We start from the raw sequence: 21,847 nt of genomic DNA, 5'->3' as shown, positions 1-21,847 counted from the left end.
TTAAAGAAACTCCAGGTCCACAGTGAATGTCCCTAGACTTCACTAAAAAAAAAAAAAAATTCTTAAACTTCAGCTCTATATACTGTAAAGAAATGGTGTGCAGAGATAAAAAATTACCCTATTGTTCATTTGCTAGGAAATAACTTCATATTAAAATTACTTCTATACTGTAAGCACACAAAAAAAATCTAAGAAAAATGTCTGAATTGAATGATTCTAATCAAATCAAATAATCTATACATTCAGGGTTCAAAATCTGAAATAGTCTATAACTCTGCCACTGTGATTAAATTACACACTGATGAAATTGACTTCCTTATTGAGTTTGATGCTGGAGTCTGTGAACCATGTCAGTCAAATGCAGACTCATGTAGTCTTTGCTCCTGAATAGAAAAAAATATCTACAAATAAAAGATGCACATTTCAACCACAGACTTCCACATTCTATACATGACAACAAAATAGGTAAGGTTTCACAAATGTGTGCAACTGAAGGCCCTTTAGGAAATTATAATCCCAGTTATTTTAAATTACAGTTTCAGTTCTGTGTATGACGGGAAGAAATGTGTTCATATACACAGGCTTTAGACAAAACAGAGAATGATTCATCCATTAGGAAAATTTCAAAGCTTTTGGCATCCTGGGCTCTTCCCTAAAGTGGTCGTCTTTAGTTTTACTTAAGAGGGATGTTCCAGAAAAACAGATGTAAACAGAACCCAGCCTCTCAAGAGGGTGTAAGTTATAGTAGACATTTGAGAATAGCAACTTCTCATACAAAGAGTTAGTGACATCTTACTGCCTATAGAGCATGGATCCTCTAAGCATTTGTGAGGGTGGACTGGAAGAAGTCATACTGAGTATTAGGAGCTTCCCCTGTGCATTCTGAAACACAAATAGGAACACTGGATGACTGCAATGACCACTATTAATTGTCAGCTTGACTGGATCTGGAATCACCTAGGAAACAAGTCCCTAAGATCAACTGTAAAGGGTTATGTAGATTAGCATTTGACCCTGAATAGGGTAGGGTAGTTATCTTGACTAGGTTAAATTGAGGTGAGAAGACTCACCCATTGTGAGTGTCACCATCCCATGGCTTAAGTCCTGGACTGAATAAGAAAGTGTGCCAAACAATAGCATTCATCATTCTTTGCTTCCTGATTGTGGATATGGCATAACCACTCACCTTCTTTCCAGCCACCATGCCTTCTCTGCCATGATGGACTGTACCATAGACTGAGTCACAATAGACCCCTCTTCCCTTGGGGTGCATTTGTCTGATGTCTTTACATTGTAGTGAGGAATTGAACTAACAAGGCTGCTAACATCTACCTCTCCTCGAGCTCACAGGGCCTAATAAATATGTGAATTTTAAAAATATGAGCTGATAAGCAATGTTTTAAGCCACCACATTTCAGTGGTGGTCATCTGTTTTAAGAGAAATAAAACTACAGCTAAAATCTGTGAATATTTGTGGTGTTGAGTGAAGTGATAGTAATGATTCAGAAGTTTTTATATTTAGTCCACAGTTTATAGTTGCTTTCTCCTGGGGCAGGGGTATATAGATATAGCTTTTCAGTGTGACTCAACAGAAAAATCATAAAATGATGTGAACACACCCAGAGTGTCACCCCTGTGATGGGCTTGTCCTGTGTCTATCACAGTATTTAAGTCTCACAGCTCCACAAAGGAAATACTATTATTCTGTCTCACTTTATAAATAAGGAGAGTACAGGGGAGAGAGATTGCTCAATGGTTTTCTTACCTCTGGGAGTGTGCTGTTTAATCTCAGCATTTGGACACTACAAGACACAGCATCAGACTCCCTGAATTTCACCTTTTGTTCTTGCACAGGTACAAGATCATTTTTTGGTGCAATTACTTGTCTGAAATCAGTGCCTTGAGGCTCAATACATGTACTCATAAAAACTCGTTTATGGTGCTTTGAAGTTTGAAAAATGTAGTTTTAAAAACTCATGTACTGGTGAGTTTAGCTAGCAGCCTTTTGATGCACTTTTGAGTGTTCTCAGAGTACATGAGTCAAAGAGAAAGAATTTTATGAGACTACAGACAAGAATGTTAATAGTTCACATTCTACAACTCTAATTTTTCACAAAAAAATACAGAGCCAACTTACATCTGCTAGCTCTATCAACAATTAAGTCGCTGGGGTATCCCTGTCCCTTTCATTAAAAGACAAAGCATTATTTAAAAGTAAGCAGTATTCTTGTAGTTTTCTTTCTAACAGTACTCCTATATTCATATCAAATAATAAACTATTTTAGTAAATAGAGCCATTCAAGGCACTCTAAGAAAACCTCGGAACCAGGTGTGGTGGCTCTCATCTGTAATCCAAGCACCTAGGGGTCTGAAGCAGGAAGATCTCTGTGAGTGCCTGTTACACAAAAGTGAGATATCCTTTTCTCAGAAAATAAATAATACTGGTGAAAATATTATGTATTCACATCCTGGAAGTTTTGTTTTCTACCTGAATTCTGAAGAATGGCCCAATAAGATCAAATCATTTCTGGGAATAAATTTGAAATGAACTCATGTAAATAGTTTTCATACTAACTCTAATTGTGTGGAGGATGAGTATAAAAATTAAGAGAAAATTCAAAATAATAAGAAACCCTACACTCTTAACATAGTCCTCACAAGAGCACTGTAATTGTTTTTCTAACCCTGAAATCACAGAGTCATTAATGGCAAAACTACACTAGTTATCATTAGAGCCACGGAGATGTTATATGACATAACTTATTTCACAAATATTTAAAACATTAACATTAAATAAATGAATGATTGAAATTCAATTCACTCAAGATTCAACTCGATATTATATCTTCATACTATTTTATCATATCCTAGATTCTATTGATTTGTAAAGTATCACTCATAATCTACAGTAAATCCTTAAATTCCACAGTGAGTTACACATATACTGAATTAAAATGAATAAGTGCCAAAGATATCAGCATACTTCCCTATCCAAGAACAGGCTGTATAAGCAAGCTCTGGTTAATCCTCCTGGTATTTTTTGTATGTTTAATTTTCATTTTTGTTGAGAACTTCATACATGAATACTACATCTGCCTCACTTCCCCAGCTCAAGCCTACGATGTTCCCCCTCCCTCCCAATTCATGACCTCTTCTTCTTTAATTATTACTGTTACATGCATATGTATACATGCACACATGTATACAGAACCTACTTAATCCATTTAGCATTGCTGGTAATGTATCCAGAGCTGATCACTTGGGGCTAGACAACCTATGTGGGAGCCACCCTAGAGAAAATCAATTAGCCCTTTATCAGCAGCCATTAGTCACCTGTAACTCTTCATCTAGGGGTGGGACCTTATTGCCCAGCTTGTCATGTCAACTGAAGCTGTCATTATGTTGGTCTTGTTCAACCGTATGGTTAGGATTTCATGGGTGCAATTTCCCTGTCATATCTTAGAGACACTATCCAGCAGCAGATATCCAGGGCCTCCAGCTCTTACTTCTGTAATTTTCTCCTACATTTAAGGCTCAGGGCAAATATATAGTACCGTTAGTAGTACAAATAGCAGTCAAAAAGTCATATAAGTGAACATCAAAAGGGACAAGGTTCTACAGTCTTCCAGAAGCTACCATACCAAAAGACAGAAAGAACAGGAAATGTGGAACATTTCTTTTTCCAAACACATGCTCCTAACTAGGACATCCAAGTTGTATATTGTACTTATGGCATTAAACAAAAGAGAAGCCTTCACAATAAACAATCAGTACTTTAGAAAGACACTTCAGTAAACCTCTTGAACACACTCTTTCCACTATCTTGCATCACTTTTCACTTGGCAGGTGTGCCCTTGGAAGCAGAACAGTTAGATTCAATTATGTGTTTAAAAATAAAATCATATAAAGAGAAGTGTATGTCAAATATTTTTAGTAAGTTTACTAAGATAAAACCAACAGCAAGAGCAAAAGTTAAACCAAATGTTAAACTTTTTGAAACTAGAATAGCAAGTGCTGTCACTGGGTTTTTTTTTTCCTGAGACTTTTTTTTAATCAAGGAATTTTTTGTTCATTTTACATACATACTAACTGTATTTTCACACAATGGCATCATCATTAAACTGCTCAACTCCATGTGGCCGACCTAGTTGGGATATCAGTGCAGGAAGGGGATGTGCTAAGATTAGCTAAGATTCCAGAAAGGGAAATCAGAGAAAAGGTAGGCAGGAATAATGAGTTTCAGGACAACCAGGTGAATTATTCCTATATGAGAATTCAGTAAAGGGTATAAATAGCCACCTGTTTGTTTGGAGACAGGATATCACATTGTAGCCCAGGCTTTCTTGAAATTCACTATGTAGCCCCATGCTAGGCTCAAACAAACTCATGGCAACCCTTCTGCCTCATTCTTCTGAATGCTACTTTGAAGCGGGTGCTAACTCTTCTACATCCAACATCATATTTGGTCATTACTCAAACTTGGTGATGAAGACTTCCATTCCCTCAGAAAAGAGGACAGAGCTAGGATGGCACTCTCAAGCCTCTCCTCTGAATGCTGTACTAGAGAAACACCCACAAATAGCCCTGAGGAAGAAGCAACCCACACTTGTGGGTTCAGAGACAGAAAAGAACTAAGATCCACAGGAAATCCAAGATTTGCAGAAGGGAGAGAAGGAAAGATGTGTGTGTATGCAGAAGTCAGGAAAAACACCTGGAATAAAAATGCAGTGGACACAGTGCAGCAGGTGCATCCTCCTGTGGCCTCGCTGGGGTCTCTCTGTCCTCAGCATCTCTAGGCATCTGCTCTTGGTCCTCTACTGTCATGATGCTCTGAATGACAAACACTAGCTCAGATCTCTATCTCTATTTTATCACACATTGGGCTCTTTTCTTACTTTGGATGAAATAATCCAGAATGCTTTTGGTTTAGAGAGGTATTATGTGACCGGAAGCGATGATAGGCATGTCTGCTGAGTCCAAGAGACTCGGCTTATACAAGACCAGCAGCACTTGCCAGTCGCACAACTTAACCCTGAGCTGATGATATAAGCACCCCAAGGGGTAACACAGCTGTTAAAAGGGAAATTGCTATATCTGTGTTGGTAAACAGTCCCCATCCAAGAGGGCTTCCTAACCTAGACCTCCCTAAGGTCCTCTATGATATGCCCCATGCACTATCCCATGCACATTCTATAGGACAGTGGTTCTCGACCTTCCTAATGCTGTGACCTTTTACGTTGTAAGTAGCCCTCAACCATAAAAATTATTGCTACTTCATAACTGTAATGTTGCTACTGTTATGAATCATAATGTAAACAGTTTTCCTATGGTCTTAGGTAACCCCTGTGAAAGGGTTATTCAACTCCCCCAAGTGCTTGTAACTCACAGGTTGAGAACCACCGCTATAGGAGCTTCCTACCATGCTCTCAATCCTAGTTATGTTCAATCCTAGGCAACCATGTGGGGCTTTGTAAGATGCTGATCCAACTCCTCACACAAATGTCTACATTCTCTGGGGTAGAAATGTTCTGGTTAGAGAAAAGGTCAAAATTAAATTCAACTAAGTAAAAGAACTGCAGAAAGGGATCCAGAATTCTAACAATAAAATGTGAAAAGCACAAATCCCTAAATAGTATTTTTAATTGTTTCCTCTGGGCATGGGATATTCAGAGCTTGCCTAGTTCAACCTCATGGATACAGATTTTTCCAAAGTTAAGTTTAGAAAAAGCATGGGGGCCTAACCTTGTTGGAGGAAGGAATGGGGGCAGTGGGTTGGCAGGGGCTAGGGGGCAGGAGGATGGAAGAGAGGGAGATCTGTGGTTGGTATGTAAAATGAGTAAAAAAATTCTTAATAAAAAAAGAAAAAGAAAGAAAAGGAAAAAGCAGCTTTGCAATATAAAATTTTGGACATTGTTCTGCAAGCAAAAGCAATGGCTGTTTGGTTGTTGTTGGTTTTGTTTTGTTTTAAGACAAATTCAAATTTAAAAACTGGTATGCCTCTGATATTAAAAGCCACAAGAGGTGAAATTCCAGATAGAAACCACTGTTTGAACAGAGAAACTTCATTTTTTTTCATAATTTAACTCCACTCCAAGAGAATGGCAGACCTTGCTGAAAGAAAGATAAATAAATAAATAAATAAATAAATAAATAAATAAATAAATAAATAAAACTTCACACCTGTTGATATGGGAAATTTGTAATTGGTAGTCATCAAAAGTGATTTTAAAATAATATAAAACATGTGACATGTTTGGAGGTTGGTAAAACAGCTTTCCTTGGAGCGGTGAGTAAAATCATTATTCTCTTCCACATTTAGTCATTATGTTAAAACTTTTTTTCTTCAACATACTTATTTCCTCTGGATGTACATATTGTAGTGGAATTGTTGGATCATGTGATAATTCTATTTCTAATTTTTGAAGCACCTTCAAACTATCTCCCACAATCATCATGGCAACTTTTATTCCTATCAACAAGGTGAAAACAGATCTGCTCACAGCATGTCTTGATTTTTAAAACAATTAAATTTTTTATTGAAAAGCAAAATTCTGGGAGATGTACACATGACAATCAGGCTAACACTCATGCTCTGACATGTGCCCAAAAAGAAAACTAAGAAACGGAATCATTCTTGATAGACGTTAGTTGTGTTTTCCACCTTATTCCCAAAGAATTTCAGACAAACAGGATTTTCAGGAGAATTACAAGAACCATAAATGGTTTATCCATATTGGTCACACATACATCCTGTATGTAAAAATTTAATTTATAATTAATGAAAAAAACTAATTAATGTTCTAAGATGTGTTTAAAACCTTAGGGCTAAAAAGGTTAATGTTAGAGCATAGTTGATTAGTCATCATATGAAACTTTGTGACAATATTTTTTAATCTCTTTATTTATCCAAACTGAAAGAGTTTTGGAAATAACAACAAATGGTCAATAACGGCAAGGAAAGTCCCAGATGAATTCCTGGAAGCAAATAGTTTATTAGACTATGAAGCACTAGGGTAACTGGTGGGGTGTGGGGTGGCCATTCCTCCTACTGATTATGTACAAACTTTAATGAACTGATTAAGAGCATGTACTATCACCCCCTCCCCCTGCAAAAACAAACAAATAAACAAAAAAACAGCAATCCTGTGTCTCCTGGAAAAATAATTAAAATAACCCAATAGGCTTTCAAAGAAAAATGTCATCATGAGGATACAGAAGAGGAATTTTAATTTTCAGAAGATGGTTTGCTGTTTGCAAAATTACAATTTGCTGAAGCTGTACTGCTGTAATTTTGTTATTTAAAATACAGAATGGTGCCATGAAATTGTATCCGTTACAAAGATGCTTAGGACATGTCACTTGGAGAAGGACATTTGAAAATGAGACAGAGGTCAATGACAAACAGCCAGGCATAAAGCTAGCAGTCAGACGGTGACACGGGAACATGTAAGGAGACACACAAACACCCACAAAACACACACATGAGCATGAAGCGAATGGAGGTTGAATTATTTTTATAGATGTCTTTAAGACATTCTAGGCCTGATAGATAAAGTAGGAAATCAAACATAAGGAAGCAACATATAGAAGCCACTGACTGAGCAAAAAATATTTCACAATACCCAGGCAGGCAAACATTCACATACATACAACTAAGTTCAGTAAAAGACCACACATCTATACAAGTGAGTACTTACCCCTTCTGACTTCTCCATCGTGTTGGCCAGCATCTCCTGCAGAGCACGTACCGACAGGGACTGCTCCAGCACAAAGGTACAGATGGACAGGTCCGGGGGGACATTCTATGTGGAGAGAGAAGGAACCATCAGGGTAACATCCTCCTCAAGCATGCAGTCAGTTGAACTTGTAAAGCTCCATTTCCCTTCCCACCTGTGACCTCTCACCCTCATCTTCGCATGTAGGATGCATTGTGTTTACATTACATGGTTAACACTTTCTTATGAGTCTGTGAATGCATGCATGTATATGCTTGCATGTGTGCTAGTGTAGGAGTAGGTACGTGCACATGTGTATGGAGGCCATAGGTCAACAAAGTATCATTCCTCAGATGCTATCTACTTTTTAAAAATATAGAAACATAGTGCAGCAGCTGATTTAGGGTAGCCACTCAAACACTTGCCCAGTCCCAAACTCCACATACCCCTTGAACTTCTATGTTGTTCAAGTGGTCTTTAAGAGGCCATGGAGCTTCACTCAGGGTTTCACACTTTCGCTATCAATTTTTTATTTTGTATATTTTTAAATGTTTCCTGATATTTTAATGTTTTAATAAATTTAATTCAATTTAAAAGTTGAATTCACTTATCCACCATAAAAAAAATCTATGATGAAGTTAACAGTAATAACAAAAAAATCAGCTTTCAACTCTTTCAAGTATTATTTTTACTTTACGTTTTTATTTTATGTTTTGCCTGCACCTGTGTGTGTACATCATGTGTGTGCCCAGTATCCTCAGAGGTCAGAAAAGGACATGTAATACCCTGGAAGTGGAGTTAAGGATGGTTGTGAGCTGCCAGGTGCCAGGAACCAAGCCCAAGTCCTCTGCAAGAACAGCAAGTGCTCTTACCTGCTGAGCTATCTTTCCAGCGCCCCCTCCCACACATACACCCCTTTTCTTTATTGAGACAAGGTCTCTCTTTGACCTGCAGTTCTCCAAGTAGTCTAAGCTGGCTGAGTGTGAGCCTCACAGATCCTCCTGTCTCTGCCTCCCCAGCACTGAGATGACAAGTGTGTACCACCACATCTGGCTCATTTTCACATGGGCTCAAGGGGATAGAACTCAGGTCCTCTGCACAGCAAGCACTTCGGCAGATGAAAGGTACCTCCCCAGCCCCCACTTTAGGAGATGAGAACTACCCCCACCCCCACTTCAGCAGATGACAGCTATCCCCCCCACCCTCACTCTAGCAGATGATAGCTACACACCCCAACCCCCATCTAAGACACTTTGAACTGACTGAGAATAATATCTGTTCCTCGTGGAACATCTACTCAGACACATGACACTTGGAGCTTTGTCTGTACTGGCTATGTCCCATGGCCAGGATTCCTACAACAGTGATTTTGACAAGACAAAAGAGAAGTTAAGCTACTTTTCCAAAGAATTACAAAATGTTTAAAGCTGGTTTTAGAATCCAGGCTTCTCCAGATCTCAATGGTTCATTTCTAACCTAACAAGCAGCCTGATGATTACAGAAATATTACAAAGACAGAGAAATAACACTGGCTTCAGTTAATACTGGAGTTAAGCAAACAGAAAAATGAATTGATATAAAACATTCATTGACACAGGCTTTTTCTTTTGTATAAGATAAACATTTATATTCCTGTAGCTGGATTCATATTTTGCCTCCAACTTAGGACACAGAGATTTGGCTGCTGTCTGCATACAAGTGTGTGCTGCATTTTCTCATTTAATTTTCATTTACATGTATGTAACTTCATCTGTTTCCAGAAAGCTAAACAAATGTATACAGGGATGGAGAGGGTTTTAGCTCAGGCAGTGGTTTCCTCTCATTTTGGTTTTCTGTTAGGAATCCTGGGTTCCCGTCAAGAAGGCAAAGAAGTTAGTTTAACTTTTACACCTCCTTTCAGTGTGCTTCAGGCGACCTCTAGGGCAACATGGAAGCAATTCAAACAAAATGTGTTTTAAAAATGAATGTTGTTTTCGATCTTGATAGCTTGACAGCAAGGAAAAAAGAGACTCAGGATTCAGTTCTGATAGGTGATCAGCCAAAAGCCATATGGAAAAGTGCTTGGGCTTCCAATCTATGGGCTGAAGAACACTCCTACTCCAAAGAATCACTGAGACTCAAGTTTCTTTAAAAATCTGTCTTCTAAGCTGAAAAGAAATGCCAATAAAATATAATTTTATCTCTCCAGTTTAAGAAAAGCCCACATTCACATGAAAGCTCAGAAACTCAGAGGTGCAAATGAAGAGAGAAGCTGCGGGTTGGCCGAGACATAGGAAGGTACCCACAGCACACTTTCAGATGGAGCAGATGGCCTGTGGCTGAGGCAAGCTCATCAGGGCTTGGCCACCCATCTGCTGAGCAGCTTCTGGCAAAGTACCATGACCACTGATGGTCAGCTCCTCCTTGCATTAGCGGGATGTAAAGTAGCACAACAGAGTTGCTGCTGCCAATGTACTGACTGGACACACGCACCCTGCAAGATTTTACTCACCAGCTGGTGAAAACCATTGTCCTGAAGCTTATATGTTCCCTCAGTGACACTATAACCCTGGTCTCATGACCAATGACCTTTCCTACACACTGTGGGAGGGAAATATGAGCCAGAATACACAAAAATCCCAGCTCCTGTTTTCCTTTCTACATGGCTTCAAAACCTCACTCATACTACCCTACCACAGTGCCAGCCTGGAAAAACTATTTCAAGGTTTTCACTTTTCCGTGGATGTTCATCTTCCAGGTATTTTTTAAGTCTATTTTTTTAATTGTGTAGATAAGTGTATATGTTAGTGTGTGTGTGTGTGTGTGTGTGTGTGTGTGTGTGTGTGTGTGTGTGTGGACACATGGGGCCAGAGGCTGATATCCGTTGGATGTCTTTCTCCATCACTTTCCACATTATTTATTTTTCTTTTTGAGACAGTATCTCTCCCTAAACCTGGAACTCACAGATTAGTACTAGACTGCTGGCCAGCGAGCTCTGGTGATCCTCTCTCTGTCTCAGGCCCTCACACAGGGATTATACACACATGCCACAGCACCTGGGTTTTAGCATCTGAACTTGGGCCTTCACACTTGCATAGCGAATACTTTGCCCACTGAGCCACTTTGTCCCAGCCCCTCTTTGTCCTATTCTTTTTCCCTCCTTCCCTCTCTGCCCCAGAAGTTAATATGATCACCTTTGCAAAGCAAAGATTGTTCCTGTGTAAGACAAATTGCTAAACAATCCTATTAATAAAAAACCCGGAGCTAGATATTGGGATTAAAACCAAGAGATCAGAGGAATAGGACAAGTCACAGCTAACCTCACCTTACCAGCCCTCAGTCTCCAAAGAGACCTACTTCCTGTATGCCCATGCCTATATGCCTTTCTGTCCCTGCCATCTCACGTGCTCTCTCCGTCCAGCTACATCACTTCCTCTTTCTGCCCAGCTCTGTCACTTCCTGTCTGTCTGTACAGACTTCCAGACCTTTATGGTTAACTAGTGTTGGAATTTAAAGTGTGTGCCACCATGCCTGGCTCTGTTCCCAGTGTGGCCTTTAACTCACAGAGATCCTCATGGATCTCTGCCTCCCGAATGCTAGAATCAAAGGCATGTGCTACCATTGCCTAACTTCTATGTTTAATATAGTGGCTGGCTTTTTCCTCTGATCCTCAGATAAGCTTTATTAGAGTGCACAATATATTGGGAGACACAATATATCAACACATTCCTGTGTCAATGAATGTCATGTCACCTCTTTGAAAGACAAGGGTAAATGTCTGCTAATTAATGAAGCTGGTAAACCTGGGTATCCCCAGGCATTAAGATTGTTCAGAAAAGCTGGAGGCATTGATCTTGGCATTCTGGACCACAACAGGGTCCAGGTAGGAGAAAGGCATTAGCAGGTTTAAATGAGGGATGATTAGCAGGCCATTACTACCTCAAAGGCCACAGCTGTGCCGATTTAGTTCTTAATTATGAAAATCTCTAGTGAATTAGTGGAGGTTCAAAGGGTTTCCACTCTTCGAAATCCATCTTTTAGAACACAACACCCAAGGACTTCATGGTACTGAAAAACCATACTTGAATCCATAATTTATAATCCATAAAGCATCTTTCAAATCTAATAGTACATGAGTAGAGCAAGCTACTTTTTAAAACTACTTTTTAAAATACCAAAGACCAACTGTGCCCATGCAAAACTAGAAGTATGCTAGTGTTTGTCAACGACCTTCTCTCTTTAATATCAACACAGTGATACTGTATCATGTCAACTCTGTTCGCATGCATCTTGAGTGGGAGTCATTTCTGACTAGCATCCATGAAACTGTGAAGGGCAACACACACACATGAAACCAGAGAAGAGGCTTCTCCTACTACAAAGGAGTCTTAAGGTAATAAACAGGGGATGAGGATGTGGCTCAGTTGGGAAAGTCCTTGCCTAGCATGCACAAAGTCCTGGGTTCACTAGGTTCATTCGGGAGCAAAAACCAAGTGTGGTAGTGCAATCCTATAATCTCAGCACTGGGGTGGAGGAAGATGATTGGAAATTCAAGGTCATCCTCAGCTATTTAATGAGTTCAAGGTCATCCTGCACTACAAAAGACCCTATCCTATAAAACAAAAAAGTAATACATCAGGTCTCTAAAGTAGCATATGGGAATACCCAGGCATCCCTTGCTTCTAACATTGTCAAGGCCAATCCACTGCAAGCAGGTTGATTTCTACCCTATTAAATGTGAAGCAGTACTGATTTTTAGAAGGTTTTTTACTTATGTGTATATCTATGTGAACATATGTTATGTGTGTGCAGTTGCCCTTAGAAGCCAGAGGACAGCACCAGATACCCTGGAGCTGGAGTTATAGGCAGTTGTGGCCCAATCCACCTGCATGCTGGGAACCAAACTCATGTCCTACAAGAGTGGTGTGTACTATTAACCACCAAGCCACCTCTCCATCCCCACCCTGTTATTTATGATCTCAAATAGGAGGACTATATACCAACCATTCAGACTCTAGGTATGATCCACATACTTACTGCATTTAAAACTCATAATTTCCAGTAATTTACATGCATATTAGAATGAAGCTCTGAGAAGGGGCTCAAGATGAAGATATCTATTACTCAAAAGTTATATGGTTGGTGAGATGGCTCCGCAGGTAAAGGTTCTTCCCACCAAGCTGACGACCTGAGTTTGATCTACATGATCCCTATGGTAGGAGAGAACTGATTCCCAAAGCTGCTCTCTGACCTCCACACCCATGCCATGGGTCACACCCACACACATGCACACATGTACACATGTACATAAAAATAAAGAAAATCTTCAAGTTAGTTATAGTTATAGAACTGAAATCTCAGACTTTAGAACAGTTGGAGTAAAGGCATAAAGAAATGAGTATACAAATGGAAAGGAGACAATAATGAATGAAAGTGTTAGGCCCAAGGCTGTCATTCAAACAGCTTAATTGACTACAAGGCAACTTCACATGCTGCTCAAAGGCCAGATTTTTAATGACTGCATATGTAGCAAGCATCTGGCCTTGTCACAGTAATATAGAGATAAGAAAAGGAAGATAACACAGGGCACAGAAGGCATTGAACATTAGTACCAGAGAGACCTCAGCTCTGCCTGATAAACATCCCAACAAACAATGAATCATGAACAAGCTTGATGGTAAGTCCTGAGACAATTATGGATTGGTAAGGATGTCTCCCAGGAATTTTGTGAAAAGGAGATTCAAACAGAACCCATTCATAGGTACACTGCCTCAACTTGGGATCTGAAATCAGAGCCATTTTAGAAGCTCATGTCCTGGGATGGGCCGCTCAGAAAGAACAAACAGTAACAAGGGTGTCAGGCATGGAAAGAGCCATCCTTTGTGCTCAGTCATGCTGTAGAGTTGGCTGGATACCCAAGAGAGTCACCGTTGCAGTAGAAGGGGCAATGTTTTCTGGCTGAAGAATCTTGATGGGAGGGATACAAAATGGAATTGCAGTATAAACAAGGCAGGGCAGATAGGTTAGCTTAGAGGTTCCACCTGTTATATGGAATTAAACTTGTAACTATGAACACTTGATTTTCTTTGACTAAATTTGAGAGATATGGACAACTCTGGGGTCATGTTAAATCTCATAGACTAGAAAGCTGAAGTTGAATCTATCGATCTGAAGTAGAGTTCGGTTAAGCAAATATTTCACCTCATCTAACAAATAAGTGGGCTCAGAACAGGTCAGTGGATGACATAAATGGTAGCTCGGTGTTTAAGAGCACTTGTTCTCGCCAGGCGGTGGTGGCGCATGCCTTTAATCCAAGCACTCGGGAGGCAGAGCCAGGCGGATCTCTGTGAGTTCGAGGCCAGCCTGGGCTACCAAGTGAGTTCCAGGAAAAGGCGCAAAGCTACACAGAGAAACCCTGTCTCAAAAAACCAAAAAAAAAAAAAAAAAAAAAAAAAGCACTTGTTCTCACAGAGGACCCAGGTTCAGTTCCCAGCATCCATATGGTGGCTCACAACCATCAATAACTCCAATCCCAGGGCATCTGATCTTCAAGTGCACAGAGCACACACATGGTACACATACATATGTGCAGAAAAAACATTCATACACATAATTAAAATAAATTTTTTCAAAGGGATATTTTAGGAAGATTATTCTAGGAGATAGATATATGATGAATATGATCCACAATTATATACATGTGTGTATGTGTGGATCATGTATGTATAGAATATATATACATATATACTATATATATTTGTAAATATTTTTAAAGGTCAATTAAAGAGACATCAAAGAAAAATTTATGGGGAATTCCTTCCTATGACTGAGGGAGAAGGCTAGTATATCCACTGTCTAAAATAGAAAACTGAATAAAAATGACAATAAATGGACAAATAAATACCCAACACTTTCAGAGCCACGTGAATCCACTTAAGGATGTGGGCCCATCCATGGCTTAGATTACTGCTGAACTTTGTGTGAGACACCTGTATTGTTCCTTCCTGGCATTGGCTGCCCTGTGGGCAGGGGCAGGAGTTGCCACAGTAGGCATGGTGTGACAGTGACAAGTGTAGGGAGGCCCCATGTGCCATGGGGCTGACTCCAAAGATCCTCACTGAAATCACACATGTAAGACACGCAGATGGCCTACAGCACTTGTCACACTTGTATCCTACCCGTACACAGGCGGTTCACTTACAAGGAGTGGATTCCTTCCTTCTTAAGAGGGCACATAGTCTCTGCACTATCAGTGCTGAATGCTAAGCTATGTATAAACAAGGACTCACCTAGGAAATCCTTCTTAAAATAAAAGGAACCTTTCAAACTTTGACCAGGGACATTAATGTCCACAAATTAAAAGTTTAATCTAGGAAATTTACTCAACACTGAACGCTGAATATAAAAATCTAGCAAGAGCAGCCTTCAACAGGGAAGTATCTGAACTTAGGATGGCTATATTTTCTAAAATGTACAGCTTTACCGGGAATCCAATTGATGAGAGAGAGGAGAGATACTGCAGGCGAGGGACGTTGAGATCATGATGGGAGGATGTGCAGAGATGACCGGCCACACTAGTGGAAGCCCATGAACTGTGGACTGGTGGCTGTGGAGCCCCCATGGGAGTGGACTAGGCCCTCTGGATACAGAAGACGGTTGTTTGGCTCGAACTGTTTGGGAAGGACCCAGGCAGGGGGATAGGGATCTGTCCCTGGTCTATGGGCAGGCTTCTAGAATCCAGTGCCTGTGGTGTGACACCTTGCACAGCCTTGGTGCAGTGGGAAGGGGCTTGGACCTGCCTAGGCTCAGTGTGCTGGGCTTTGCTGACTCCCCATGGGAGACCTCGATTTGGGGGATGTGGGGATGCAGGGTGGCTTGGGAAAGAGGGCTGGGGAGTGGGTGGAGAGAGGAGGGGTGTCTGTGGATAGCATGTGGAGTGAGTAGAAAATTTCTTAATAAAGAAAAATGAAAAAAAAAACAAAAGCAAAAAATGATATTAAATAGCAAAAAAAATGTACAGCTCTAGCTCAAAATTTTGGCATAGACAGGAAAAACACAATGTATAACCTATACTGCAGTGATAAAATGATCAGGAAAACTAACCTGCGACTTGGATCTAGTAGGAAAGCACTTGAAAGCAGTTATTATTCTCTTACAGATATAGCTTGACAATGCAAAACAAGGCTGATGTTCTTCAGTGGGACAACTCCTGTCTCATGGTTGGTTCATGCCCCAGCACCAAAAGAGAGAATAAAGCTGGGGAAGAGTGGCTTGGCATTGACATCATTAACAAATACACATAAACATATATACATAGGACCATCTGTAATATGATCTTCCACACAGAGCTGTGGCCCATTATTTCATACTCTGTACAGAGAAGGGGTAGGAAAAGGAGTATATGCAGAGAAGAAGAGAGAGGGAAAGATCAGAGAGAGGGTAGGGGGAGAGAGAAGACAGGAAGAGGGAGAGAGGGAGGAGTCAGTAAGTCACATGGGCTCACTTAAAAAAAAATAAAGTATGATACATGTACCAGCATATAAAAATAATGACAAGGGGCTGGGGAAATGGCTCAGCAGTTAAAGTGATTGCTGCTCTAGTAGAGGACCTGAGTTTGGCTCCCAACACCCAGATCAGTCAGTGTGATGGTATTTTATTTGTGCTGCAATGTGATGTTTTATTTGTATGTTAACAAATAAAGTTTGCCTGGAGATCAGAGGTCGTAGTCAGCCATAAACAGAAGTCAGGTGGTGGTAGCCCATGCCTTTAATCTGATCACATGGCAGGCAGAGTCTCTGTGTGTTCAAGGACACAGTCAAGTGTGGTGACACACGCCTTTAATCCCAGTACCAACCATAGAGACCTGGAGGTCTGTATAGACAGGCAGTGAAGAGGAAGTGATGTGGCTGGGCTTAGAGCCAATGAGAAGGCAGAACAGGAAGGCAATAAAGGCACAGGTTAGACAGGAAGAGGTTCTCTTGGGAAGCTACAGCGAGGTGGTAAGCTAAGGTTAGTTGGTGGCTATTGCTCCAATCTCTACAGCTTGCACCTCTGTATTTGGCTCTGTGTTTCTTATTTAATAAGACTGTTTAGAAATCATCTACAAGTCAGCCCATATCTACCTGTAACTCCAGCTCAAGGGAATCTAACACCCTCTTCTGGACTTTGTGGGCACTGAATGCACACACATGCATGCACGTGCACACACATAAAGAAAAGGAAATTTTTTAAAAATAAAAATAATGACAAATGGCAAATGTTAGTAAAAGTATCGATATTTACATTAAATATGCTTATTCTAAAAACACTAACCAAAATGCAGAGGATTTTTTTTTCAAATAGGATTTTCAAAAAACATGATCTAACTCTGCACCCCCTACAAGACACACCCCACAGACTGAAAACCACAAAGAGACATATGTATAAAAATATATTTATAAAATATATGTACATGACAATCAACTCTGAAAAGGCTGGAAAATGATACTCTATCAGTATCATTCAGAGACAAATGGGTTCTAAGATAAAAATTATGTCCTGAAAATTATACAATTAAATGAAAAAAGAAAAGAGAGACAAGAAAAGATAAAGATAGATATATCAGAAAATAAAGGAAACTGAATTTACATATAATCATGTACAGTTAGAGGCCCAGGTAACACATGCACATGAATCTAGTACTCCTAACAAAGAAAACCAAGAGCAACACACAAAATTCAACTTATGCATATGTGTAGATCTGTATGTACCTCATGTGTACAGATGCCCTTAGAGGCCAGAAAAGGGCTCCAGATGCCTCACAGTTGGAGTTACTGGCATTTGTGAGTTGTCCAACATGGATGCTAAGAACTGAACTCTGGTTCTCTGGAAGAGCAACAAGCACTCTAAACCACTGAGCTATCTCTCCAGCACCACAAAATTCAATTTTTATACTACTAATACAATATGGGATGGAACTGGGAACAAAATATCATTCACAACAACATTGGTGAGAAATAAATATTTTAAAAATAGCCAGTAAGTTAAATATCTGCATGCACCTAAGCTTAAGCTTTTGTATTTCTCATTTGCCCATCAGGCTCAGTCAGAGCACCGAGGTGACTAACACAGACCATGTGCCTTTGGAAGGGTCTAACCATTAGCAGGACTCTTCTGAGAGAGGTTGCTCTTACTTTCACGATGCTTGACAGCAAATAGCAAAAAGCTGTTTGACTTGATCCACTAAGTAATGTAAGGTTTTCATTGTAGACAAGATGCATCAATACATGAAAACTTGTCACTCGACTTCCATTCACTTTAACACATCAGACATTGAAGGGAGGAGTTGGACACAGGGTCTTGACAAAGCCACAAGAATGCTCTAAAGTTCGAATACTGCTATGACTTAGACAAAGTTTAAATGGAGTCCCCCACCAACACACCAAAGATTCATGCACTGAAACTCTGAGGCACAGTCCTAAAGGAAAAGGAAAGCAGAATTGACAAGCAATAGGACAGAGAAGGTAATAGAGAAACTAGGCACTAAGCCAGAATTTGACAGCTAAAATGCTGCTAAGATGGAGCCACTATTGACTGGACTGAGGATCATAGAAGGTGGTAATTTGAGGAAGGTGGTAATGCATTATGTTGATGACACCCTAAGATTTGGAATAAGCCAGTCTTCGTGGGACAATATCAGACATGATGAAGCAATGCCTGTCTGGTCCAGGAGGAGATGTGACTGCCTTCCATGCTGAGATGCCAGCACATTAAGTGATGCTAACTGAAGGGTAGGTAGAGACCAGAGGATCCCTTGAACTTGCTGAGCAGCTAGGTCAACTGCATCACTGAGCTCCAGGAACAGTGAGGAAATCCTGAAGCAGATAACCGAGGAAGACAATTGTCCTCAGTCTCTGAGCCCCACAGATGTGCATGTGCACCCACAGATGTGCATGTGCACACAGACATACACACACAAAGAAGAAGAAGCAAGAAAAGGCAATAGGCCGGTAGACAATCACAGGAAAAGAGGCACACCCCATTTTCAAAGGAGCAAATTCAATAGTGAGGTCAAACAGGGTGAAGAAGCCAGAGACTGTGAGTCTGATGACTAAGATATCACCAGGAATAGTTGGAAAAAAATTAGTAGAAGTAACATGAAAGGATTCTATTTCAGAAGTTCTAGAAAAAAAAAATGGGATTTTCTATACCATAGCAATGACAGATGGGAGTGACAATATAAGAAACTACCAGCTTCAGTGATACAAAAGAAAGTTAATATCAGGGCAAGTGAGATGGCTCAGTCGATAAAGGAACTTTCCACCAAGCCTAGCAATCTTAGTTCAATGCCTGGGACACACACAGTTGAAGGAGAGGACCAACTCCAAAAAGTTGTGCTCTGACCTCTGCATGTGAGCCATTTATACCCATACACAACCAAACAGAAAATTTTTAAAAGACAGCTAGTAATAACCTCCATTACAGTAACTATCCATCTGATTTCCCCAAGCTAAGCCCAAGTCATATTCATTTCATCCATATTATACCCCAGTTTGTGGTTGTGGTTGATGAAAGAAGAATCAAGCACACTTCCGGGCCTGAGAAAATGCCTGTTAGCTTAACCTCATTTCCTGGAGAAGCTAGCATCGATTCCTTCATAACCCAGTACCAGGTGACAGAGACAAAAGATGAGCAGCTCAGGTGATGTGCTAGCAACTGGGTGAACCACCTGCATCTCTGCCCCAGGACAACAGCATCAGGATCACCCTTAAGCATTCTGCTGCTGAGCCCTTTCCAGTTTCATACACCTTCAACACTAATGAGCTCACACTGCTCCTGTGGAGATGACACATATTCAATCAACTAATAATGCCTTTTCATAGCACAGGTGACCCCTAGTACAGTAGAGCTGCCTGAGAAGCGGGTAGCTTTTGTTTGACTTTCTTTGTAATGTTGAACGTGTACCCATCCACATGCTTCCAGGAGAGTGTAAAGCCTCCCCGGACACATAAGTAATGCTGGTTTTTAGAGCTGCCAAACCAAGACCTATGAGAGCAACTGGCCTTCAAAGAATGCACACTGAAACACATCTTTTTGCTGACTGATCATCCTTCTGAATGGAATTTTAGCTATTAAGCTCTGTGTGCCATCTCTCAAAAGAACTGAAAATTGTATTTGCAGTAGAACACTGTGATCTGGTCCAGACACTCGTGGAAATCTGGTAGACAGCCAAAAAAAAAAAAGAAAGAAAAGTTAATTAAATGAAGAAAGAGGAGAAGGAGAAGAGAAGGGGAGGAGGGAGGAAAGAGGGAAAGGGGGAAGGGGTATGTGGGAAGACGCAGGGAGGGCAGAGGGAGAGGAAATGGGAGGAAGAGAGGAAGGGAGACAGAGGAGCTGAAACAAAAACAACTTCCTAGCATGATTTCAGCCAGTTCATGTCAAATTTACCATAGGACTTCAGATTCTATCTCCCACCAATAAAAGTCCCAAAGAGGGACTGAAATACTTTCTCAAGGACTTATTATATAACACTCCAATTCTTTTAGCTAAATCCCTGGCTCCTGTCCTTCATCCTATAGTGTCTCACAGACCCTGATAACCTCACAAGTGCAACAGCCTCTATTGTGAGGCATAGATCCATAGGCAATAGATGTAATTAAGGTCATAAACTCACATACAGCATCCCAGGAGACTTGAACGTCTGGGGCCAAGGCCATGTCAGATCTAACTGCTGTCAAGTTCTGACTCCTTGTAGTACAGTGGTCAAAGGGTGGAGGTAGGGGAAACAGCAGCTCTTTGACTTCTTTTTATGTGTTCTTTACTAATGTAGTATTCAATGTGTATTTCTCCACAGACTCTCATGAGCTGTGGGCTTTTGAGCAGATCTGACTACAACTAAAATGTTTAAGAGTATCCTGGTAGATAATGGTAATATTGTCTTAGTTAGGGTTTCTACTGTTGTAACAAAGCACCATGACCAAAAAACAATTTGGAGAGGAAAGGGTTTATTTGGCTTATACTTCCTCATTGCTGCTCATCACCAAAGGAAGTCATGACAGGAATTCAAGCAGGGCAGGAACCTGGAGGCAGGAGCTGATGCAGAGGCCATGGAGGGGTGCTGTTTATTGGCCTGCTCCCTGGCTTGCTCAGCCTGCTTTCTTATAGGATCCAGGACCACCAAACCAGAAATGGCACCACCCATAATGGGTTGGGCCCTCTCCCATTGATCACTAATTAAGAAATTGCCTACAGCTTGATCTTATGGTGTTGTGGAATATTCCTTTACACTGTATGAAGATACATCACTGTGATTGGTTTAATAAAAAAGCTAAACAGCCAATAGCTAGGCAGAATTTTTGAGGCAGAGAGAATGCTGGGAAGAAGAAGGAAGGGTCACCAGCCAGAAGCAGAGCAAGCAGGATGGGCACTACGGAGATGATGTAATAAAGCCATAAGGCAAAAAGTAGATTAAAAGATATGAGTTATTTTAAGTTATAAGAGCTGGTTAAAAGAAGCCTAAGCCATTGACTAAGCTTCCATAATTAATAATAAGTCTCCTTGTCATTATTAGGGAGCTTATGGTCCTGATAAAAAAAATCTGCCTACAAATGGTGTCCAATGTGGGGGCTCGAATACTCAAACATAGGGCCTGAGAAAGCTAAGAAAAGTTCTGGACAAGGAGCCGGATGTAGTTTCTTAGTCCTGCATTCTCTCAGATGGGCTGATGCCCAGTGACATACAGAGGCACCACTACTGGCTGCTGCCTGCAGGATGGAGCCAGCTGCCAGGGCCATATGCTAAGCTGAACCATGCCAGCAGCTGACGGGAAGTTTAAGGAGTGTCTCACGCTGTCACAGAACTCTGTAGGTACTCAGTAAAGACAGATCCAGATGGAGAAAACCTCTAAACAGGTTACAGTGTGTTTAAAAAATGTGTGTGGACTTAAAAAAAGAAAAGAAAATGAGTATAGACAATCATTGAAAACAACAGTTTATAAATAATAAAATAAAGTCTTTACAGAGAAAATCAAATAATATAAAAAGGATAAGTCACATAAAGATGGAAAACACACAGAGTAACTGGATCTTATATGGTGCTTTGTTAATTTTGAATTTTTAAATGCTAATAAACAGAGAACAAATAAAGAGAGAATGCTGAGAGAAATTGGATTGTGG

The 21,847-nt window shown here is 40.4% G+C and overlaps 1 protein-coding gene across 1 annotated transcript in view; it reads right to left on the bottom strand.

Moving 5' to 3' along the window:
• The window catches only part of Ryr2 (ryanodine receptor 2), a 594,119-nt gene that overhangs the window by 370,687 nt on the left and 201,585 nt on the right, over positions 1–21,847 (bottom strand). Inside the window, 1 exon segment of the mRNA XM_052728780.1 lies at positions 7,698–7,802. Within this exon segment, the coding sequence (XP_052584740.1) occupies positions 7,698–7,802 (105 nt within the window).

This window comes from Peromyscus californicus, unplaced genomic scaffold (assembly GCF_007827085.1).
Source record: "Peromyscus californicus insignis strain IS unplaced genomic scaffold, ASM782708v3 Scaffold_8__1_contigs__length_139910024, whole genome shotgun sequence".
In the NCBI taxonomy this organism is placed as follows: Eukaryota; Metazoa; Chordata; class Mammalia; order Rodentia; family Cricetidae; genus Peromyscus; species Peromyscus californicus.
This window is presented reverse-complemented; position numbering and strand designations above follow the sequence as displayed.